The sequence below is a fragment of the Cervus elaphus genome, chromosome 4 (assembly GCF_910594005.1).
Source record: "Cervus elaphus chromosome 4, mCerEla1.1, whole genome shotgun sequence".
Classification (NCBI taxonomy): domain Eukaryota; kingdom Metazoa; phylum Chordata; class Mammalia; order Artiodactyla; family Cervidae; genus Cervus; species Cervus elaphus.
Genome location: NC_057818.1, coordinates 54,442,864 through 54,465,008, shown reverse-complemented (window position 1 = coordinate 54,465,008; position 22,145 = coordinate 54,442,864). Strand labels below are relative to the sequence as shown.

At 46.7% G+C, this 22,145-nt stretch overlaps 1 protein-coding gene across 2 annotated transcripts in view; it reads right to left on the bottom strand.

The window, feature by feature from the left end:
- Nucleotides 1-22,145, bottom strand: part of ARHGAP35 (Rho GTPase activating protein 35) — a 113,866-nt gene that overhangs the window by 53,622 nt on the left and 38,099 nt on the right. For both annotated transcript variants that reach the window (XM_043899586.1, XM_043899585.1), the window contains 2 exons: nt 17,244-21,120; nt 4,505-4,649 (listed from right to left, as the gene is read on the bottom strand). In XM_043899586.1, coding sequence (XP_043755521.1) covers nt 4,505-4,649; nt 17,244-20,927 — 3,829 coding nt within the window. In that variant the 5' untranslated portion in view covers nt 20,928-21,120. The remainder of the gene's footprint in view (nt 1-4,504; nt 4,650-17,243; nt 21,121-22,145) is intronic.

Genomic DNA, 22,145 nt, shown 5'->3' with positions numbered 1-22,145 from the left:
GCGAATCTGTTTTAAGTACATCAGGAAAAAATGCTACAGGGGCCAGACAACAGAGGAATAGTTGAATTATCGGTAATACAGCCATTTAATGGAACACTGTACAGCAATTAAAAGCCGTATTTTCACAGAGTATTTAATGACAGGGGAAAATGCTCACAAAACAATGTCTGGTTTAAAAAACAGTGGATCTCAAATAATGGTTCTCTGATATAACTCTCGGTTACTGAGTTCTTTTTTCTGTAGGAAAACAGGAATAGGTAAGCTGGTAAACTCAGGGCTCTTTAGCATCGTCTGAGTTATGCTACACAATTTTTGAGAACTGTAATACCACATAATCTGAATTATGTAAAATCAAAAACCTATACACATGCACAGGTGATTCCCTGCTAGCTCAGCTGGTAAAGAATCCGCCTGCAACGCGGGAGACCCCGGTTCGATTCCTGGGTCAGGAAGATCCCCTGGAGAAGGGATAGGCTACCCACTCTAGTATTCTTGGGCTTCTCTGATAGCTGAGACAGTAAAGAATCCACCTGCAATGTGGGAGACCTGGGTTTGATCCCTGGGTTGAGAGAGATCCCCTGGAGAGGGGCATGGCAACCCACTCCAACATTCTTGCCTGGAGAATCCCCATGGACAGAAGAGTCTGGAGAGCTACAGTCCACGGGTCACAAAGAGTCAGAGACAACTGAGCGACTAAGCACACATACATGCAGAGGAATAAGACTATAAGGTAATACATCAAAATACCTACAGTGGTTTCATTAAATGGAAGATCAATGAATCTTTAAATTCCTTTTCACAGCTTTTGCCTTCTGTTGAATTATTACAACAAACATGCTTAAATTTTAGGAAGCTGAAAACAAGTTCTATTAGGAAACTGAGTACTCAAAAGACATCTGCTTCCAACACACATTAAGCTCACAGATACCACATCTAAATTTTTTCTTGAAATTCTATAAAAATAGAAATTAATGCCAATGAAGGGAAGCATGTGACTAGAATTTGTGATTAGAATTTAAGGGAAGAAAGAAGAAAGAAGAAAACAATGGAATTACGGTATTCTAGGTTGAAAACCAATCACTCCATCAACAACCAATGGACACTGTGTGCCGGGCTCTCGGAGTCTGGAGGAACAGAGAATCCTGTTCTCTGGACTGAAACATGCTGAGAAAAGCTACCAGGGAGGTTACACTCCAAGGGCTACTGGGGGTGGAAGAGTCTTGAAGAATGAGGACAAGTTCCAGAGGCAAGGAGGAATGTGGGACACATTTCAAACCTCACAAAGGACATACGCAAAGCAGAGAAACGCAAAGAAGTTCTGCTCTGGCCATACCCTTCTGATACACTGTGTGTATTCCTGTAAAACAATTTTAAAATTAATGCCTGCGGTGGTATAAAACAAAGAAGGGGAGGGAGGGAGGGAGGGAGGAAAGGACTGAGGGAAGAAGGCAGGCAGACACCACGGCAGGACTGTGTGCAGGAGGGAGGGGTCGGCATCTGGAAGGCGACGAGGAAGCGAGAAGAGGTTTACAGGAGAGGGGCTGTCACAGACTTGGGATGGACTGAGGAGGACGGTGATGGCGGGGCAGGAGAAGTGAAGTGGAGAAGACAGAGCCAAGAGATGGCGGAGGGGGAGTGACATACGTGGGAACTGATGCGATGAGTCAGAGAGGACGCTGAAGTTCCAAGCTCTGGGGTGTCAGGGTGAGCAATGGGGCATCCAATGGAACTTTAAGAGAAGCAGAGACTCAGTGGGGGCTGCTGGTGACTTGGGGGCAGGGCTGAAGAAGTCACACCTGAAAGGACTCTCAGGTAAGAAAGAGTACTGAGAAGCGGTGGATGGGAAAAAAGCTAAGCTCAGGCTAAGAGTCGGGAGAAGCAAGATGGGAATGATAGATCAAGCCCACTGAGGTGGTAAGCTAGGGGGTGCTACCCTAGCGGATGACTTCAAGCATTTGTTGCTACCACAGGCAAGCCAGTCAAGGAGCCCACTCCTAAGAGGCTCCCCCTGAAAAGGGAAGCTCACCCTGACAGGAGAATCCTAACCGATAAATGAAGAAGGAATTAGAGCGATCACTGTCTCAAGGAAGAAGCATCAGTGGATACTAAAACTATGTGCATGTGTTAGTCGCTCAGTCGTGTCTGACTCTCTGTGACTCCGTGGACTGTAGAGGACCCCAGGCTCCTCTGTCCATGGGATTCTCCAGGCAAGAATACTGGAGTGGGTTGCCATGCCCTCCTCCAGGGGATCTTCCTGACCCAGGGATTGAACCTGGGTCTCCTGCACTGGCAGGCGGATTCTTTACCATCAGAGCCACCAAGCAAGGTGAAAACAGTAGGAGAAAACAGGTATTTACACAGTCTCAAAGCATCGCCCTACAAAGTACTTATTGAGATAACAGGAGAAAGAGTAGCGTTATAGTGGAGAATCTCAGCAGACACCACCACCTTAATCAAGGGATCAAGGAGAAGATCTCCAGTGATGGGACACATTGACAACACACGCCACTTGGTATGATGCTCCGAGGACACAGCCTCATTTCCCTGATGTTTCTTCCAAAAGGGCAAACATGAACCTAGTCATAAGGAAACATCAAAAAAACAGAAACAACCCCAAGTTGAGGAAGCTCCTCCAAATGACTGATCTGTATTTTTTAAAATTATCAAGATCATGAAAAACAGATCAACTGAACTGTTTCAGATTAAAGGAGACTAAAAAGACTCCATAATTAAATGTACCATGTGGTCTGAGATTAGCTCCTGGACCAAAAAAGGTCCTTCTGCTTTTAAAGGATGTTAATCTGGCAACTAATGAAATGAAACATTTATAGATTAGATAGGTTAGTACTGGGTATTAATGTCATAATTTTGATAACTGCACGGTGGTTACATAAAGAGAATGCTTTTAGGAAACATCCACTGAAGTGTTTAGCAATAAAGGTGTATCATGTCTGTAGCTTTCAACCATTTCAGAAAAAAGATACACAGACATGTAGGGTAGGGACCTATGACACAGGCAATGCAGTAAAATGTTAACATTTAAGGAACCTGAAATTGTAACTTTTAAATTTCTTACAACTTAAAATTTTGGTAACTTTTTTTTAAAGTTAGGGAACAACCCCTCTAAATGTTACAAACTATCTCTCTGAAGTGTTGGGTCAACAAGCAGAGGCTTGAAATACCTAACTTGCTTCCTGCACACTTCCTCCTTGCCCAAGGCAGAGGTTCAGGAGGAAGCTGATATAAAACCAAGGTCAAGAAGATGGATGCTGACAAAAGGCTCTGGGTACAGAAGGACGAAACTGCAGATCTGTCATGATTATGCAAAGTCAATCCTGGGGTGACTGAGGAAACCCTGGTAACAACTCAAAGTCTACAGAGCACTTAATTTGAAATCCAGTTCCCCTGATTTGACACAACCTGAGTAAATATTAACACCATCACTCAGCTTAAAATGCTACTGAAATTATCAGTAGGCTGTCCATACCACACAATAGTTAATATCATTACAGGTAATACCGGAATTAGAAAGAACACATAGGGAGATTATGATCCCTACCTTGGTTTCAAATTAGTACAAGCCTGTAATATTCTTGAGCTTAACTCCTAAAGCTCAAGAATCCACATAACCATGTGCCCACCATACCTCCTCTAAGCTCATCAGCTTTCACAGCATCCAGGAGAAAACCAAGGGAAACAAGGAAGCTCCAGGGGTTACAAAAGAAATGCCAAGGGTGGGAGCTTCCTGGAGGTCCAATGGTTAGGATCCTGTGCTTTCACTGCCGGGGACTGAGTTCAATCCCTGGTCGGGGAACTAAGATCTCATGTCATGCGACATGGCCAAAAAGAAAAAAAAGTGTGTGTGTGGGGAGGAAGGGAGAAACACCAAGGAGACATGTTACGTTAGAGGAGCTCTAAATAAACAAAATAAATGTTTTTCAACACAGGTAAAATTTTATCACTTCAAGAGCAACACAGAAAATTTTAAGACAGTCAGTATTTGTGATAACACCAAGGTGTCAATGGAATTGGAAATGTAGCTGCTTGATAAGATGGTATCTAAGGATTCATTTTTTACTGCAGGAAAAAAAACCTATCAATATATGAATTTCAGGCACCTGACTGATGGCCAACTACACATTCCTTTTGTTCAACCAAAATGTGTTATTGTGTCCAGAACAGTGTCGAGGTCCCTGATAAATAAGCCCCTATCCCTGCTGAGAGACGAAGAGGGAGACAGGCCGCACGCCATGACAGGGGGCTGGGGGCGCACAGAGAGGTATTCTAACCAGTTTCACCTGCCGTCCTGACGCCACGGCTGCCCTCCTCCCATGCGCCCAGAGGCCTCACGACTACATGAAGACGGAGGAGCCACAAGTCCGACAGCTCCTTCTCAGAAAGCATCTCACAGAAACCAGACATGATTCCAGAATCTCCAGATGGCTTACCCTCTAGAAAGCAGCCTGCAGACAGTGAAAACTAACTTCTCTGAGGTGACACTTACCTGTGGCTTCAATGTACTCGATACATCGCTCGATAAACACAGGAATTGGCTTCTCCGGAGTCACCACAGTTGTCAAGGGCACCCCAAAGTAGTTACTCTCCCAGGTCGCCTTTGTGATGGATGGCCGGGGTTTGGGCTTTGGTTTCTGTCCAGGAGAGAGGGGGAAAAAAGCACAAAAACAAAATCAGTCTCAACACACAACTCAAACATCAGTAAGGCTTCCAGAGGGGAACTCACGGTGGTACGGAAACTGTTAGGAAAAAAGACTTCAAGCAGGATAAAGAGACTCACCTACTCATCTCATTTCTCCAAGTATCACACAAGACGCTGGCAAGTTGCCAGATAGTCACACCTTGAGTGTGAAACTGCATTATCAGAACAAAGGTGTTTATAAGAAGCAGGCCATGTTTATTTAATAACAATGAGAGGACCGGCCAACATCCTTTATCAGGCGTGCGATGGAGTAAACAGGAAATATTCCAAACATTCCACACAGATAATAGATACTATACACTCAAAAGATGGCTAAAATCTTTTTTAAAAGATTAAAAAGTGGAATTGAGAACTAGTAATTTCCTCCTTCCAGACAAAAGAGCACAGTCTGCTGAAAGTTCCCAGAAGAACTCGCTCTGATGTATCAGTCTGGGGTTAGCTCCCAATGGGCTGCATTGGGAGAGGGTAAAACCAACTAATCAGACATGACAAGTAAGATAATTCTTTGCTCCTTCCTAGAAGTCACCTCCCTCAAGTAGTAGGAGTAGCAGAAGCAGCAACAACTACTGGGGAGCTTACTATGTACCAAGGAAGTCCCAGATACCATTTCTATTCAACCTTATAGCATTCCATTTTACCAAGGAAAATGTCTCACAGGGCACAGTGCGTAAGTGACAGTGTGAGGATTCAAATTCAGGAGGGTCTGTCTCCAAAGTCCATGCTCATAAACATTACTGAGATATTTTGCTCCAAAATTATTCAAACCTTTTATTTTGAAGATCACACAAGGAAAAAAAAATGCTCTAGACCAATGATAAGTTTTCTAAAGCTACAGAAATATACCTCAAATTCTGGCCTGTTATTAAAGTATCTACTGAAGAGGAGAACAACCAAATAGGATCAAGGTAAATGCTTTTGGATAAAGTCCACTAAAGGGGACAGCTAACTAGCTTAAATAGGTCAGTATCGATCGTTCCCTTTCCTCATCCTGCTCATCCTCATTCCTTCTCATACCCCCTTTACATGGGAACAAATCACTTCCTATTTAGTCTGAGATTCGCTGAGGACTTTCTCTGCAAACATGTGGCAAAAAAAAAAAGAACAGGTGAGAATAAAACGCACACGAAAGAACAAGGCTATCCTGGGCTGTTGGTGGATACTATCTGACATGACAGACCAAAGGCAAAAATGGTCCAACCCTCATACATCCAGCTAACTGATTTGGAGAACTGTAATGCCGCATGAATGGATCCAAGGGTCCCAGAGAAGAACCTGCGCTCCACACAGCCTACCCATCCCTGTCGTTGCAACATGCCCATTCCTGGTAAAACCACTGCCATGGTCTCTCAGGTTGTGGGGCGTGGCTGCTGCTATCTCCCTGTATAGACTGCCTGAGGCAAACAGGCCCTGACTTCACACTTTTTATCAAAGAAGTATGGAAAAGAAAGTGACTTACAATTTATCTTCACATGAAATAATTTAACCAACCTAGCCTCTCTCCAGAATCTTTTACTTAGATGAAGTACAACATAAAGGATTTAAGCTTCCAAATCTAACAGAATTTGGGTTTGAATCCCAAGGGACAGGTTCTATGACTGTGGTCAAGTTGCTTAGCACCCCGGGGACGGTACCCTCCTCACAAGGCGGTCCTGAGGGTGAAATGATATGATGTACTGGAAGGGGCTTGGTGCCCAGGCAACACAGTCGCCCAAGAGTGTAAGCTGTTACTAAAAGAAGGAGAAGGACTGAGTGTTTTCCATCACACACAGCAGCAACCGGGCAGCAATGAGTCAACTGACAGTCCACTCTCTCTTAAGGCTGCAGCACTTAAACTATAAGCTGCAGAGTCTGAACATACAATGAAGACCATCTGGATTTAAGCGGCCTTCTTTTGGCCAACCCCAATCAGGCAGAATCTGCCAGTCAAAACTACCATAACAATACCATTGTTCTTCAGTAAAACCTTGAGGCTTCCTAATAAACTGTTGTTATGGAATGGAAAAAAAAAAAAAACCTTTACGAGAGCTGCCAGGAAGCCATTTCTAATCACTATAACGCCTCTGACCATAGTTCTAGTAAACAGACAGTAAATGTTAATGTCATACTTCCTCCACCCTCTCAATACGTGAGCTGATGAAGTGTGTCCTAACAGTTTAAGTTAGCTAGAAAATTTAGCTTCCATCACCTGCACACTTACTAAGTACCAGATTCTGGCTTAAAATTCTTTATATGTATATTTCATTCCAGATTCACAATAGATCTGTGGGTATGGGTGTTTAAAACTCCACTTCACAGATGAAGAAGCTGAATCCCAGAAAAATTCAGTTATTTGCCCGTCAGTTCTGACTACAAAACCTGCGGCCTTAGCCACTATGATTCATTACCTTCACCTGAAGTCCCTGGGATATGGAGGACAAACAGATGACTAAATAAATAACTGAGGGTACACCGACAACCTGAACTTCTAAAGGCAATAAGGTCTCACATAAAATACACCAGGGATGTTTAAGCTGGTCAAAGAAAGAATGGGGCATGATGACAGCTATTTCAATCAGCTACCAGGACTATTTCATGGAAAGAGAGCAGATTATCTTGTACAGTCATGTTGGGAGAGACGAGATGAAGACGAAGAGGCAATTTTGGCCAGAGAAATTTAACAAACAAACATCCCCCCTCCCCCAGCTGTTTAAAAAGGAAAGGACTGCTCTGTCAGTGTTCAAAGCAGAGGCTGCAGCCGACGGGCAACATTCATTGTCAAGGAGACCCTGCCGTCAGATGGAAGGCTAAATTAGAGAGCTGCTCTTACCCTTTCACCTCAGAGTCTAATAAGATCTAATCAAGCTCAGCACTCCAACTTACAAATGGAACGTGAGCTCCGGCAACAGCATCAGCTCCCCTTGTTGAATGACACGGATGTTCAGTCTCATTCTCTCTAAGATTTAAACAAACTCAGCTTTACAGAACGCCAAAATATTCCCTTGAAATAACTGAAGGCTCTCTAGGGTGTCACAAAATCAGGCAGGGATTCTTGCGCAACTAATTCCAAACCTTCTGAGGAAGGAAATCAAGACTGCGGTACAGGCCAAGAGTCGGGCAGGACTGTTGCCATGACAGGCAACACCGCAGGCATCTGAAGGGTTACTGGGCACATGTCGAGATGGAAATGCCATTCTTCTGAGTGGTCTGCCAGATGTCTCAGTCCCAGGTCAGACATGTGTCACTCATTAGGGCGTCGGCGGAGTGCTCTCAGCAGCAGGTCCTTGGAGAGAAGAAAATAACGCCATCCCAACAGCTATCTTCCTCTGGGCTCGCTCATTAGTGGGCTGGACTGAAAAAAAGCAGCCAGCTAGAGGAAACCAAGTCCTGAGAATAAGCTACACATCTGCATGTCTAAGTTTAGAGTCTGACTAGGTGCAAAATGGAAAAATAAGAGGAATTTATCAGGAGTGGCCGTGTGCTAGACACTCTGTGCTAGGTGCTCTGCACTTATCTGAAAACTCACAACCACCCTTCAAGGTGAGGGTTATTAACCCCTTTCTACAGATGTGAAATCAGAGGCTCACAGAGATTCACACCCAGCACTGAGAGAGCCAGGGTTCAGAGGCCAGTGACCTACGAGTGTCAAAGCCTCATGTTCTCTCTCCTTCGTGACCTATCTCCATGATGAAACACCACTGACACAAACAAGGGACTGGGTCAGCTCAAAACCTCCTCACTTTGTCCTATGGATAGGTATTTTTTGAATAAATAACACAGTCCATTGTTCTTTACTTCACAGTTTCCTTAAAAACCTATGAATTTTTTTTAAGCAAAAAACTTTTTTTCCTTCCTTCAAAGTTCCCTTAATGCCTGATACTAATCAAGTAGAAAGAAATAAACCAACAGTTTATGCCAGTGTTGCAGTGGGGAGAAATAGTGATTGGAATCTGCCCCAAGGCAGACTGGCCTTTTGGCCTTTCAGAAACAAGAGCATAAAGGGGAAACTCCTGCTTATGGGACAGTAAGCCCACCCCACAGCTCCTCCAAGTTCACAGGGCAAGAAAAGGATTAGAATGCCAGCCAAACAGCAAGGAAAAGCCAAGAGGAGATGCCCTTCTACCCGTCTGTAAGATGACTGGGTTCCAGAGCCGCATGCGCAGCTGACACTTGAACAAAACCGTTTCCAATGAAATACAAGGCCCGTGTTTCTTCACAGTTTTTCACGTTTAGCTGAGATGAGGACCATCTCTGTGGGGAGAGCGTCTTTCTTCTTCCTCTGACACTGTGCTGCTCTCCCTAGGACGTGAGGAGCTGAGGCTCACACTGGCAGTTCTGTATCACAGGCTCCATCTCAAGAAACACGTGAGGTAATCAATCCCCTGTGTCACTGCGAGACTGGACAAGGAACAGGCGCCTACATACACACGGGACCGGCTTCCCAACGGGCTAAGTTCCTAGTACGCAGGAATCTAGGCAATTTTCCTTGTTTTCAACAAAACTTATTTATTTCCTTTTCGGCCGCGCTGGTCTTCGTTGCTGCACGCGGCTTCTCCGGCTGCGGGGCGCAGGGGTTACCCCGCTGCAGAGCACGAGCGTCTCACCGCAGCGGCTCCTCGCGCGGCAGAGCGCCGGCTCCAGAGCTCAGGCTCTGCAGCTGCGGCACACGGCTTTAGTTGCTCCGAGGCAGGTGGAATCCTCCCAGACGAGGTATCACACCCGTGTCCCCTGTGTTGGCAGGCAGATTCTTATCCACTGTGCCACCAGGGAAGCCCCTGTTTTTCCTTTTTAATGAATTACACCCAACGTCACATAACAGACTGGCAGCAGAGCTAACACTAAGACCAAAGTCCTCTCTCACCCTCGATGCATTTATAATCTAATTGGTATCAGAGAAGATATGTATCTACAGCAAGCAAAGGGGATCTAGACACCAGATAAATACCAACTGAATTACAAAGGAAAAACAGTCTCCCATAGCTTCAATGGGGAGCTCAACCACCCCTTCTGGATAAAGAATATTCTATCTTCTATGGGAACAGCAGGAACAATATGTAATGATCCGAAACTGTCAACTTCAAATATTTTCTCCCGGTCTCCATAGATACCCTTATCCACATCAAATGATTTATCCAGATTTTAAGGTCAGAATATATGGTCACTGGAGTTGTATCACCTAGCACAGCCTTCTAAATGCTTGATAACCTACCTAAAAAAGTAAATAAAAAACAGAACTCAGCCTGTGTTTTTTATTTTTGAGGAGGACTGTCATACAGAGCACAGTCTGGAACCGGGACAGTGTCCTCTGAATGGAGCATTCTCCCTCTTGAGAGTGAAAGCGATGCAACAAGCAAAGCCCGAGAGGATCACCCATACGGTCTGTCAAGCTGCACGGTGGCCCACCCTGAAGTGACTGCAAAGTGGGTGAAATCTTAGAAAACCCAGAGGTTCCGTCAACTACATTACTCCAGGTTTTTCCCAAAGTGGTCTCTTGCATTCCGTATCCAACATCACAGCTTTCTGATTGGTGGTGATTCTCGCATATTTCCAACACAGCTTTCAAAGGACCTCTTCAATTAGTAAGTTACTCGCTCATGCCCCAAACTGTGTTCTTGGCTGACTGCTGCTCCTGCTTCTGGCTCTGAAAAAAATCTAAGCCCAAGTTTAACAGAAAACCCAAGGATGGAATTGATCTTGCCGGCAAACTCTATCATGAAAGCACAAATGCTTAGCCTCGTCTCTTTCACACTTGGAGCATCTTCCTTTAGGGATGGGCCACAGAGCAGCACGAAGTCTCCCAGCAGCCCGAACCCTCCCTCTCGCAAGATGGGAAAGGCAAGAAAGGCATGCCATCCCCTCAAGGGCCCCAGGACAAACTGAGACCTAGCTTTTTGCTTATGGTACATGGGCACGAATCTGGGTCAATCCCTGCTAAATGGCCAGTGCAACAGGAGGCTAAGCAGAGAGGAGGGTCCACTAGTTTTAGGAAATGTTCACAAACATTCATGACCGATTCGCCACTCACTGAATCTGGACTTCTCAGAGCTGTGGGGCTCAGCTTTTACCTGCTAGCCTCCTCCCAAATACTGGATAAAAAGTATTCAGAAGGCCTTTCTCTGTGGAAGTAGAGGTGATTCCCTGACTCGAGCTGAAATAACTTGAGTTTCTACAAAGATATGTCAGTATCACTAGGCGGTACAGGAGAACAAGTTGGCTCAGTGAAGATCAGAGCAATTTTCTGTTCTTTGAAAAATAGATTTAGGTTGCCTATTGTCATTTTTTTAAAAAAAAGAACAGGTGTGCTAAGCTAAAGCAGATAGTTAGAGATAGCCTATTTTTGTCACCAAAAACAAACTACAGCAGTTCTTTGGGCTTAAAATAAACTGAGAACCGAGTGACACCAGTTCAAAACAATTTCTCCAAGTCCCAGTTGCTATTTCAGCGCCTCCATGCCTTTTTTGTCCTCTATTCAAGCAGACGCTGAAGCTGGAAACAAACCACCACGCTGTTCTTAGGGGGCAGTGTGGGGAAATAGATGTTTCTAGATAATAACCAGAGTCCTTTGTCTGCAATGAACAAGTTGACTTGGTTGACTGAGTGCTCCAAGTGTGTGCCTGGCTATTGAATATTACCATCCTTCTCAGAGACTGGACTCTAAAAACCCACAGAAAATGGAAGTCAGAAGACTGGGGTTCCCAAATCTCAACTCCTCCGCTTAGTAACCACACTAACTTAGGAGCACTAAATGAGTCTCAGTGTCCTCATCTCTAACACCGGGATTTTTTAAAACATCACTTCCTTAAGACTGGTAAGAGAAACAGATGATGAAAAAAATGGATGTGAGAATGCCTGGCACTGGACCTGGCACACAGGAGGCATCCAACGAATGTAGGAAAGTATATGCAGAGCCTTTCACAGGGATCTGTGGCCTTCTGTTATTCTGCCTGGGTCTCCCTCACTCTCTGCACATGCCACGTTTTCTCAGTTTCAAGTTCCACACCTTTTCCTCAAAACTTTACCCCAAGAAGCCTCCATGTTCACTGACTTTTGCCTGCTTTACCCCTTAAATCTCAGTTTTAGGACTTCCCTGGTGCTGCAGTGGTTAAAAATCTGCCTGCCAGTGCAGGGGACACAGGTTTGATCCCCGGTCCGGGAAGATTCCACATGTCTCGGAGCCAAGCCTGTGCAACACAGCTACTGAGCCCACGCACCTAGAGCCCGTGCTCCGCAACGAGAAGCCACCACAACGAGAAGCCCGCACACTGCAATGAAGAGTAGCCCCCTCTTGCTGCAACTAGAAAAAGCCCTGCATGTGCCAACCAAGACCCAGTACAGCCAAAAATAAATTATTAAAAAAAAAAAAAAAAGTCTCAGCTTCATATATCATTTCCTCAGGGAGCTTTACCGGACAGCCTACCCCAGTTGCGGGTAAAACTCCTTGCCATACAATTCCTTAGCACCCTGTACCTTCACTCTGGCCACGTTCAAAATGCATGTAAATACATGGGTAAAGGTCTATCATTCTGTTGTGGTAAACTAGATGAACACAACTGCCACACGCATGACACTCAGCACAACGCCAGGCACACAGGCGCTCAGGGAATGCCCACGCGTGGAGCTGAATGTGTCTTTCCTCAAAGAACGGACGGACATGCGCTTTGGAGCAAGAGTGCATGCGTGCTAAGTCGCTTCTGTCGTGTCCAACTCTTTGCGACCCTGTGGACTAGAGCCCGCCAGGCCCCTCTGTCCATGGGATTCTCCAGGCAAGAATACTGGAGTGGGTTGCCATGCCCTCCTCCAGGGCATCTTCCTGACCCAGGGATCAAATCCGCATCGCTTCTGTCTCATGCACTGGCAGCAGGTTTTTTACCACGAGCGGCATCCGGGAAGCCCATGGAGCAAGAGTATTTCTTTTCAAAGAAAAAATTCTTTCAGGAATCAGAACATCCAAGGTCCAGTCGGCATCCCAATACCATTTTTAAGATCAAGGTATTCACCTGGCCTTCGAGGGCTCAGAGTAGGGCCAGGCCCCTCTGCAGCACACACTGGAGTCTTTCCCGGGTAGGTTACAAAGAGCTCATATCTCACACCATTCAGCCTGTCAAAATGCAACAGCCCTCCCGGTCGGGTGAGCAGTCCAATTCCCCAGCTGGTTTTTATTCACACTAGAAACTTTAACTCCGTTCTAGGCCTCACAAAATGAGAGCTGTGTCCACACAAAGCCACAACAACCAGCCAATTCACTGAATCCGATGAAATAAGCCAATTCACCGGGGGGGACACAAACTGTCAAACTGGTTACTTGGTGCCTTATAGACCAAACAATGCGTGATTGAATTGGCTTGCTTTTCAATAGGTTGTCTTGTCATGTGGTAGCTAGAGTGACTGAAAGATTTTCTTTATGATTCTGTTTTGTCTATTTTCTTTTTTAAAACACAAAATAAGAGCACACCAGATAGAAGGGTAAATAGCCAATGATGTCTTCTCTTTAAATCCGTGGTCAAGCTCACTGAATTCAGCAATTTGAGCTTGCCCAAACAGTACATTTTGTGGACCAAGGCACCCCAGCCTGTTTTTTGGCTTTAAAATAAGATCCTGCTGCTCCTGATCTCATCTTTGCAAACGCACGGTGCTGGGAGACAGAGACCATGTGCAACGACAACTCTCTACAGACAAAGCATCTATTCATGGACCCCACTGAAGTGCAATCGTAGATTTTCAATTTCATTCAGCTGAGTGCGGAAGGCTCCCACTATGAGGGTGGGTTGCTAAATGGTTCAGCTGGGAAAAGGACCCGGAATGAGAGTGAGCTTCACAGTCTGCACTTTCATTATTAGAAACGAAAGCCATTCCCTGAACTCCAACTCCAGTTCTACAGTAAAGAGCTAATCCAGTATATCAGCCAAGGGCACTGAGCAATTTTTCTTTCTCCACATGACACAGGTACCCGGAGCATAGCTTTTTTGGCTGTTGTTAGGCTTGTTGCTAAGGTAAGGGCTGAGAAAGCAGCTAAGTGACATACAGGGTTAAAACTTACAGAAAAGGGAGGGACAGTGTTGGGTCCCTAAAGCTCTCAGCTAGACCAGACCAGTGTTCTCCTGTCCTTGAATTCAACATGCTTACTTTCACCGTTAAGTCTTTCTTTCCTCACAGCACTTCTTCAATTCTACTCATTCTTCAAGGTCCAGTTAAATAATGACAACAACGAATGCTCATCCAGCATGCAGCACGCTGTGTTTTATACGCACAGTCTTATTCCACTTCTCACACCCTATGAGACAAGTGCTACTGCACTGGCTCCTCTTGCTGAAGGGACGTGGAAGGTGAATCACGTGCCCAAAGGCCCAGCCAGGACGAGGAGGGATTGGAGGAACTGGCATTTGGTGTAAGGCCCCCAGTTCCCAGAGCCCGAGCTCCCCATCACCCCACACTGCACGACCCTAACCAGCCCCAGCACAGGATGCCTGCTCTGCCCAAACACAGGCCGCTCCCCTTGCCCTCCAAGGCAGACCAGCTACTTTCAGAAGCTGTGCGCGTCTCGCTGCCTCACCCGGGTGCTGTGGCGTGGGTGAGAGCAATCTGTGCCATCTCCCCAGTGGGGTCTGGCGTGCGGGAGGGACTAAGTGTGCTGTTTCCCATTACCACCTGGCTCTCCCCTCACTTCAAATAAATACTGTACTGCTTTGTCATGCCAATAAAAGTCAGAGACCAGATTCCCCCATGTAGGGGGATTTGGCACTCTCTGCCCCATGGGATCTTGCTTTTCCAGTAGAACAAGTGTCAGTCTGATTCCTTAACGGCAGCAGATTTTAATAGAAGGTTTGCGCCAATCAGGAACAGAATCAAGACTCCGCTTCTCTCTGCATTAGGATGACAAAGTAGCAAGGCTCCTTTTAAGGCACCATTTTCCAAGGCAGGAAAAGACATTTTCACCTTTTACTCACTCTTTCCAAAGGATACTCCTAAATGACTTCTGGCACGCTATTGCTCTGGGGCCAGAGGTAATCGTTTCTGTATGACTTGAAGAGGTGGGGCCCAGATAACCAGGAGGGACGGGAAGCTGGTCACTCCTTGCACGCTGACCCAGCAGCCCCATGAGGCAGTTCTAGGTGAGTAGATGCGCGTGACCGGCATGGAGGCGGCTATCTCAGAGGTCCCTGGAGCCAGCTGTTCCCTGCAGAGCCTACTCTTCAGTGCACAGCTTGTCTGGGGATGCGTTTTACAAGCATTATTTTCAACAGCATTATAAATGTAGCTAGAAGTCAGAAAAACAGTTCTGATTCACAGTGTGATATTATGCCACCTTCCTAATTCCCAGGTGTGCAAACACCCCCACGATTAGAAGACTGTCAGCATTTCGATAAGCTGTGTTGGCAACAGTCTTCACTGGGAGTGGTGGAGGAGGAGAGCAAAGTCACAGCGTTCAAAATGTTTGGATTCCAGGATTATCAAACAGGAGAGCTCCGGGGAAACACTGGCAGGCTGGTCAGGCTACTTTCTGGCTTCTGAAATAAGAACTGCTTTCCACTGGCCTGCCCACAATTAGCTTTTAGAGAACAAAATACTGATGGCAGATGAAGGTTGGCAAACGTAAAACCAAACCGTGGGGAGAGCAAACAGAAGAATGTCCACGCTGTTTATTAACATTCAACTGAGACTGGGAGGGGAAGAGAACACACAGATACTGCCCTGCCCTTTCTGATGTTCCGTAGGTCAGAGAACTCTGGAGGCTCTGGCCAGTGGTGACAGAGGAGCAGGCTGTATGGCATCCGGGAACAGGCAGGGTGTGAACAGGCTTTCCCTGTGAGGGCCACGGCACCAAGCGCCTCCAGCTCCAAGGGCCCTCTCAGCCAGTGTGGGCTGCAGGACTGGCCTCCAGAGAGTGTTCCACATCAGAACTGTCAGCTCTCAAAACAGCCTGGACTCAAGGGCCCTCTGGTTTGGTATATCTTGCAATGATGAAAGTTTGGGACGACCTTTCTTCCAAAGTTCCCTGAAACACTTTCAGATAAGTGACTTTGTTCTCTGCCATTTCACAGCAGGGAGAGGGGCAAAAGCTTTCAATGAAGAGAAACCATCCTGTACACCAGCGGTCCCCAATCTTTTTGGCACCAGGGACCGATTTTGTGGAAGATAATTTTTCCACAGACTAGGAAGGAGGTGGGGATGGTTTCTGGATGATTCACGCACATTACGTTAGGGTGCACTTTATTTCTAATCTAATGTCGCCGCAGATCTGACAGGAGGTACCAGCTGGCAGCCTGGAGGCGGGGGACCCCTGCATACACAATGCTGGGGGAGGGCCTGCGTGTGAGAGTTCTGTTGTGGCGTCTCACTGACACGGCCTCCTCTGAGAAATAAAGGGTGTTTCCCGTACTCTGGGGGGAAAATAAAGTTGGGAAATGTCTTTTAGATCTCAAGGTCTAAGTCCACGAGGACAGAGCACACTGCCCTTTACACTGCAATTCCACACAAGGTAGAGAGACTTCCCCTGCCGCTGCACTGGGGGCTGTTCCTCCAGATCTGACGGCAGGCCCGACATTCCTCACACACACAGTTGACTTTTCCCCTTTTTGCCCCACCTGTGGTCCCTAAATCAAATCTGCTAGTAGCAGCAACTCACGTAAAGAGCTGCAGGGCGCTCTGATTTTACAAACACGGGACGGGTCTATAACCTGCAGAGGCAAGATGACTTTTCATTTATATACCTGGAGACCTTTCAATGATTTACGTGTGCAAATAAAACAATCATCCAATTTTTCCCTATCTAAAATGCAGCAACCTTTACAGATCATCAAGGGGGAGAAGGAGTATTTAAGAGATGTATGGATGAAATGTTCCTTTCTCAGTCAAAGACTAAGGACTATGACGCTGGATTCTTGTGTTTCAGTGAAGAAAGGCCAAGCACGTCATCACCGGTTTAGCTGCTTGTCCGGATACTGACAAGCTCATTTCAGTAATTGAGTGATCTGCTCATTTCAGTAATTACCTACCTACTGTTTTGGACAAAGACTTCTCAGGTTCTCTCTCCAAAAAGTCCTTACCACTTGAGAGCTACCAGTAGTAGCTTTCTGAGACACTGTTTACTTACTTTTCCCCAACTTTTTATTTTGTATTAGGATACAGCCAATTAGCAATGTTGTGACAGTTTCAGGTGAACAAGGAAGAAACTCAGCCATACATCTACATGCGTCCATTCTCCCCCCAGACTCCCCTTCCACCCAGGCTGCCACATAACCTTGAGCAGAGTGCTGTACCATAGTCCTTGTTGGTGATCCATTTTAAATACAGCCGTGTGTATGTGTAGATCCCAAACTCCCTGAATATCCCTTCTATTCTCCAACTGTAAGTTCCTTCCCTAAGTCTGTCTCTTTCTAAGTTTATTTGTATCATTTCAACACTGTTTACTTTCTAAGGCAAGTCAAGGAGGAAACACACACAGCCATTTTTTAAGCAGGGTAAGCTGTCCTTGAAAATCTTTGTCATCATCAATGAACTCTCACCAAGACGCTGTGCAAGTCACTCCTAGAGCTCGAAAGTCGTGTCTTACCTTAGTGTTTCTTCTTAGACTGCGAAGAATATTCCTCCTCCTCGGGTCTTCGTCGGTCTCGTATGGAATGACAGCGTTGTCTCCTTTATAGCCCTGGGATGCCTGATCCTCCTCTTTCTTTCGGATGGGCCCAAGCTCGTCGTCGCTGCCCACGCTGAAGCTGGTTCGGTAACTGGCAAACCTCCCGAGCCGGCTGCATCTCGTCCTGTACAGCACTGGCTTGCTCACGATGGAAACCTTGCGGCCCCGCTCCAAGGAGCTGGTGTCCATTTCGCTGTCGGAACCATTCCCGCTGCCGTTGGACTGGGCTTTGTTGATGTTCCGGATGGTGATGATCTTGCCCTGTGTGCTGTCGTGGGGCACCGAGTATATGTTCTCTTCCTCGTTCCTTGGCTTGACCACAGCGTCCATGGGTTCAGCGTAATCGGAAGGATCGAACCCGTCTGGAGGTAGCCAGGTGCTCGACGAGACAGACTTCCTCTGTCCGTCCCTGTGGGCCTGGTCTACGTAAGACAGGTCCCCCTTGGTGATTTCAAAATGGACGGGAGGCTTTGGCTTGACTGGTGGAGGTACCTTGTTGTTCAGTTTACTCTCAAAGTTGCTCATGATGAAGGACAGCCCATCGTTCCCCTCCAGTTCCATAGAGAGCTTGGAATGGTCTTTGGACAGAGAGGGCAGTGGTGCGTCTTCTCGAAACATGCTGTATGACGGGGTCTCGATGTCCTCCTCGGAGTCCTGCAGGTTGGAGTTGCAGAGTGGGGAGCCTGCCCGGGGGGAGTTAAACACCTCTTCGGTGGTGCTGCAGGCCTCGGCAGCATTGTCGTACATATGCGTAGCCTCAATGATGTTCTTTTTGTCCACCACATCTTTAAAAAAGGGGTGGAAGATCTCAAGTTTATGCTGGGGTTGGCTACAGGGGATACTCGTGAACCTCCCGTCAATTTCTTGAGCAATCTCCTCCCCCTCGGTCAGCTGCTCCCGACTTAAGTCATTATCCAGGACATCGATAGCGCCGTCAGTGAGTGCAACCAGCTGAATGGGGATAATATCCTGCACTTCACAGAGAAAGGCACGTAACATAGCCAAGGAGGCCTTACGTTTGGCTGAGTAAAAAACAATGTACCCATGGACCAATCGGCTTTTTCGGATGCTAAATGAGGAATGGTATGAAAGAATAGACAGTTCGATGCGCTTCTTGTGTAGTCCGATTGGGAGTTCAAGTAAAACAGAGTTGTTGCTTCCACAGTGGGAAGACTTACAGGTTTGAGACTGAAGGACAGGAAAGAGTATGTCGTCTGCACTAAAAGGATCCCCACACATCAGACACATGACAATTCGCAGGTCAACGTCAGCCAGGTCTTTGATGCTGGCGGTAGAACTGACCAGGTTTAAGTTACGCTTGGAGTCCAGGAGACCTTTCAAAACCTGACTGATCTGCTTCTCGTTGATGTTGCGCCCGTAACCGATGCCAGCGGAGGCAGGGTCGAGGAAGACGCACTGGAGCTTGCTGGCCACCTGCTGGCCTTGCTGTATCAGGCTGTGCAGCGTCTCTCCGCTGGTGTCCCCTCTTTTGTTAACCAAGATCAAGGTCAGGGGGAGATGGGCTAAGTGATTATCTCGCCGGCCAAGTGTGGACTCTCTGCTCTTCTCTATACTCTCTACCACATATGACAGAGACTCCTTTGAATTGTAAAGGCAGAGACAACCATGGGGCTGAAACGTTGGAGTCTGGAAAGAGTTCACGGGAAGCCTGACGTTCCCTTCTATTGGCCTCAGGGAGAGCTCATACATTTTCCCGTCTATTACATACTTGTCATCATTTGTACAAAGAGCTCGAATCTCATTGGCCAACTCCCGGGCAAGGCCGTCCTTGCCCAAGATCACCAAGTTGATTCTATCAATGTTGGGGTCGGAGAGTGAATTCTTCTGATTCCGGTCAGATGGTCGGATAAACCGAGAACTAACCAAGTGCTCAATCTTAGCGTCCACGCAGGCGGGGCAGCTAGGACACGTCTCCTTGGTTGGGTGGTACACGAAATGAATGTGCTTTAGAATTAGGGCATCCCGCTCCGCCTGGAGCTTCTGCAACGCTTTAAACCGCTGTTCCTCCCCAAGCACATCCTGGATGACACCCATCTTCTCCTTGCTGGGCTTGGCATCCAGCTCCAGCTCATAAAACAACTCTGAGTATTCCAGCAGCAGCTCCTGAAACTCTTCCTTCGCTTTGTCTATAATCTGCTTTTGGTGTTTGCCATAAATATCCATGTAAACAGATTCCTCTAGCCACTGGTAGAAATCTTCATTCATAATAAAACTGCGGGCCTCTTCCCAAGGCTTGCCAGGAGTGATGAAAGGAGAGGTCTCCAGGTTTTCTTTAAACGCCCTTCTCATCTCAGCTCGTTTCCTCTCGTTCCGCAGCTTCTCTAAGTGGGCCTCGTAGAGCTGCTCTGCAGGGACGGTGTCCATTAAGTCGAAGGGAATCCGCTCATTCTCCATGTTGTCAATGTGGCTGGTGGCATCCCACGGCGTCTCCTCAAGCACAACAAACCACTTCAAGAATTCTGGCTTGGTCTCCAGCAGTTTTTTGGCTTTTATGCAGCTTAGGTGGTCTATTTCATCTAGGTTGGGGATAAGAGCTTCAAAAGCCAAGGGCAGGGCTGCCAGGTACAGCTTCCTCCTGCGCTCAATGTGCTCGTGCTTGAGGCGATGGATGTGCTGGAGAAACAGCTTCTTGGCTTTCTGAGTCCCTTCCAGGTAGACATAGTCCTGGTACTCGGGAGAGGCCTGCATCTTTCGGCTGACGCTCAACCAGTTCTCGTTGTGGTTTTTCACAATGCGACTCACCAGCCACTCATATTTGTCTTTTGCTGTAGCTATCTGTTGGCTCTGCTGCTTGAGCGCTTCAAAGTACGGAATGATTTTTGTCTTTCCCCGACTCTTGTCAATGAGTTGCACTAAGGTGCTGAAAGCTAAGTCCACATTTACATTGGATCTTGCAGAGGTTTCCACAACCTGGAGGTTCTTTTTGCTTAAGGCAAAAGTATGCGCATCTCTAATGTACCGCTCAACACCCTCATCACACTTCGTCAGGACAACCACAATGGGCTTTTTTGTTTTTGCGAGCTGATTGTAGAGATTAGAGACGAACTTGAGCTGGTCATCAAAGTTCCTATTCATGCCCCTGCTAACATCAATGCCAAGAAGAAAACCATCAATCAGCAGCTTTCCATCTGGCATTTGCTTCTGCTCAAAGTCCTGCTCCAGCCCCAGCTGGTCAGTGCAAAAGTACATGAGTTTTTCAGCTGATGCAAGCTTGGTTGCAGCAGCTCTCTTGATATACGGCTGCAGGGTCGTGCTCCGATGAGGTTGAAATGTCTGATCATCAATGAATTCGGTCTGCTCCACAACATGCATCTTACATTCCACACAATCCTCCAGGGAACGGCCAACTTCTCCCCAGTAGAGAAAGTGGTCATTATTGACCACTCGCCCACCAAAGTCACTGGTGCTAAGGACAGAGGTATGGTCCAAATGAAACTCGTCCGCGCTCGGGCGCACGAAGCGGTTGCACAAACAAGACTTCCCAATGCCACACTGGCCCTTCTCCTTCTCCGTCCCAGACAATCCCACCACGCTGATGTTGTAGGTGGGAATGCGGACATCTTGCTTTCTTGCCATCATCATCGTCGACACATCCTGCCACAATCCGCCACTTCCAAGATCAGATTAGTGTTTTCCTGTGGACCCAAAGGCTTCCCCACATTATCAGTGGGGGCTGGCTGCCCACGAAGCAAAAGTGTCAGATCTCACAGTGTCTGTATACCAGTACGAGGTCAGTTTTTGCCACTTTTCATCGCCAAATAGCCAACATTTCTTCCTGGATGAGAGAGAGAAGAAAAGAAAACCAATCAGTATCATAATTTTGAACCCAATTTTAATCACCAAACAAGCAAAACCCAATTTTCTTCTTCAACAAATAAATATAGTAAATATCAAATATACCAGGCCTTAAGCTAGGTGAAACTGTAAGAGCAAGTAAACTAAGGCTGACATCTGTGTGCCTTCAGAGAGGTACGGTATCATCGACTGGAGGGAGACACCTCAGGAAGCAATGTGCTGAGGACCAAAACAAGGGCCTGTATGCTCCGCGGAGAGATGGCTGACTCCAGGGCTAGGGGAGGAGTGCACAATATGAGCCTGTAACAACCTGTTGTACTAGGAGGGAAGGAAGTGCTTGAAAGGATGATAGGGTACCTCACCAGGACACAGGAACCGGTCTGAAGGGGCACCGACTGGTCAAATCTGGGACACTCTGGACACCAAAATGATTAAGTACAGAAATGAATTACAATCCACTGCAAAAAATAGGAACTTGGGTTCATACTACTGCATCAGACAGTTATCACTTAACACTAACCTAGGGGGGAAATTTTGATTAGGAGCAGGATTTTGTACAGAAGTGAGGATTCTCCTGACAGACTACTTAAAAGATGCAAAGGGAAGAAGAAAAACAAATGCTAATTATACGGTGGAGATAGTGGTCAACACTCTGAGAGTAGTGAAAACGATCACCATCAAAGAGGCCAGGAGGACACCAGGGGCCTCCAGATGTGACACCCCTGGAGGACACAACATCCCCACGCAGTGTGATGGCCTGAGTGCCTTACACCTCTGCCTTGTCACCAGGAAACGCCAGACAAGCACAAAATGAGCAAGATTCTATTAAGGTGATGGTGGTGGTGGGGGGGTCCTGTTTAAAAAAAAAATCAGTGTCATACTAGACAAAGAATGGCTTTGTAAAGAAATATTCCAGACAAAAGGAGGCTACAGAGGCATTATAAGTAAGTGCGACTATCAAATCCTAAACTGAACTCTATATGGGTTGGGGGTGGAGGGGCTGGA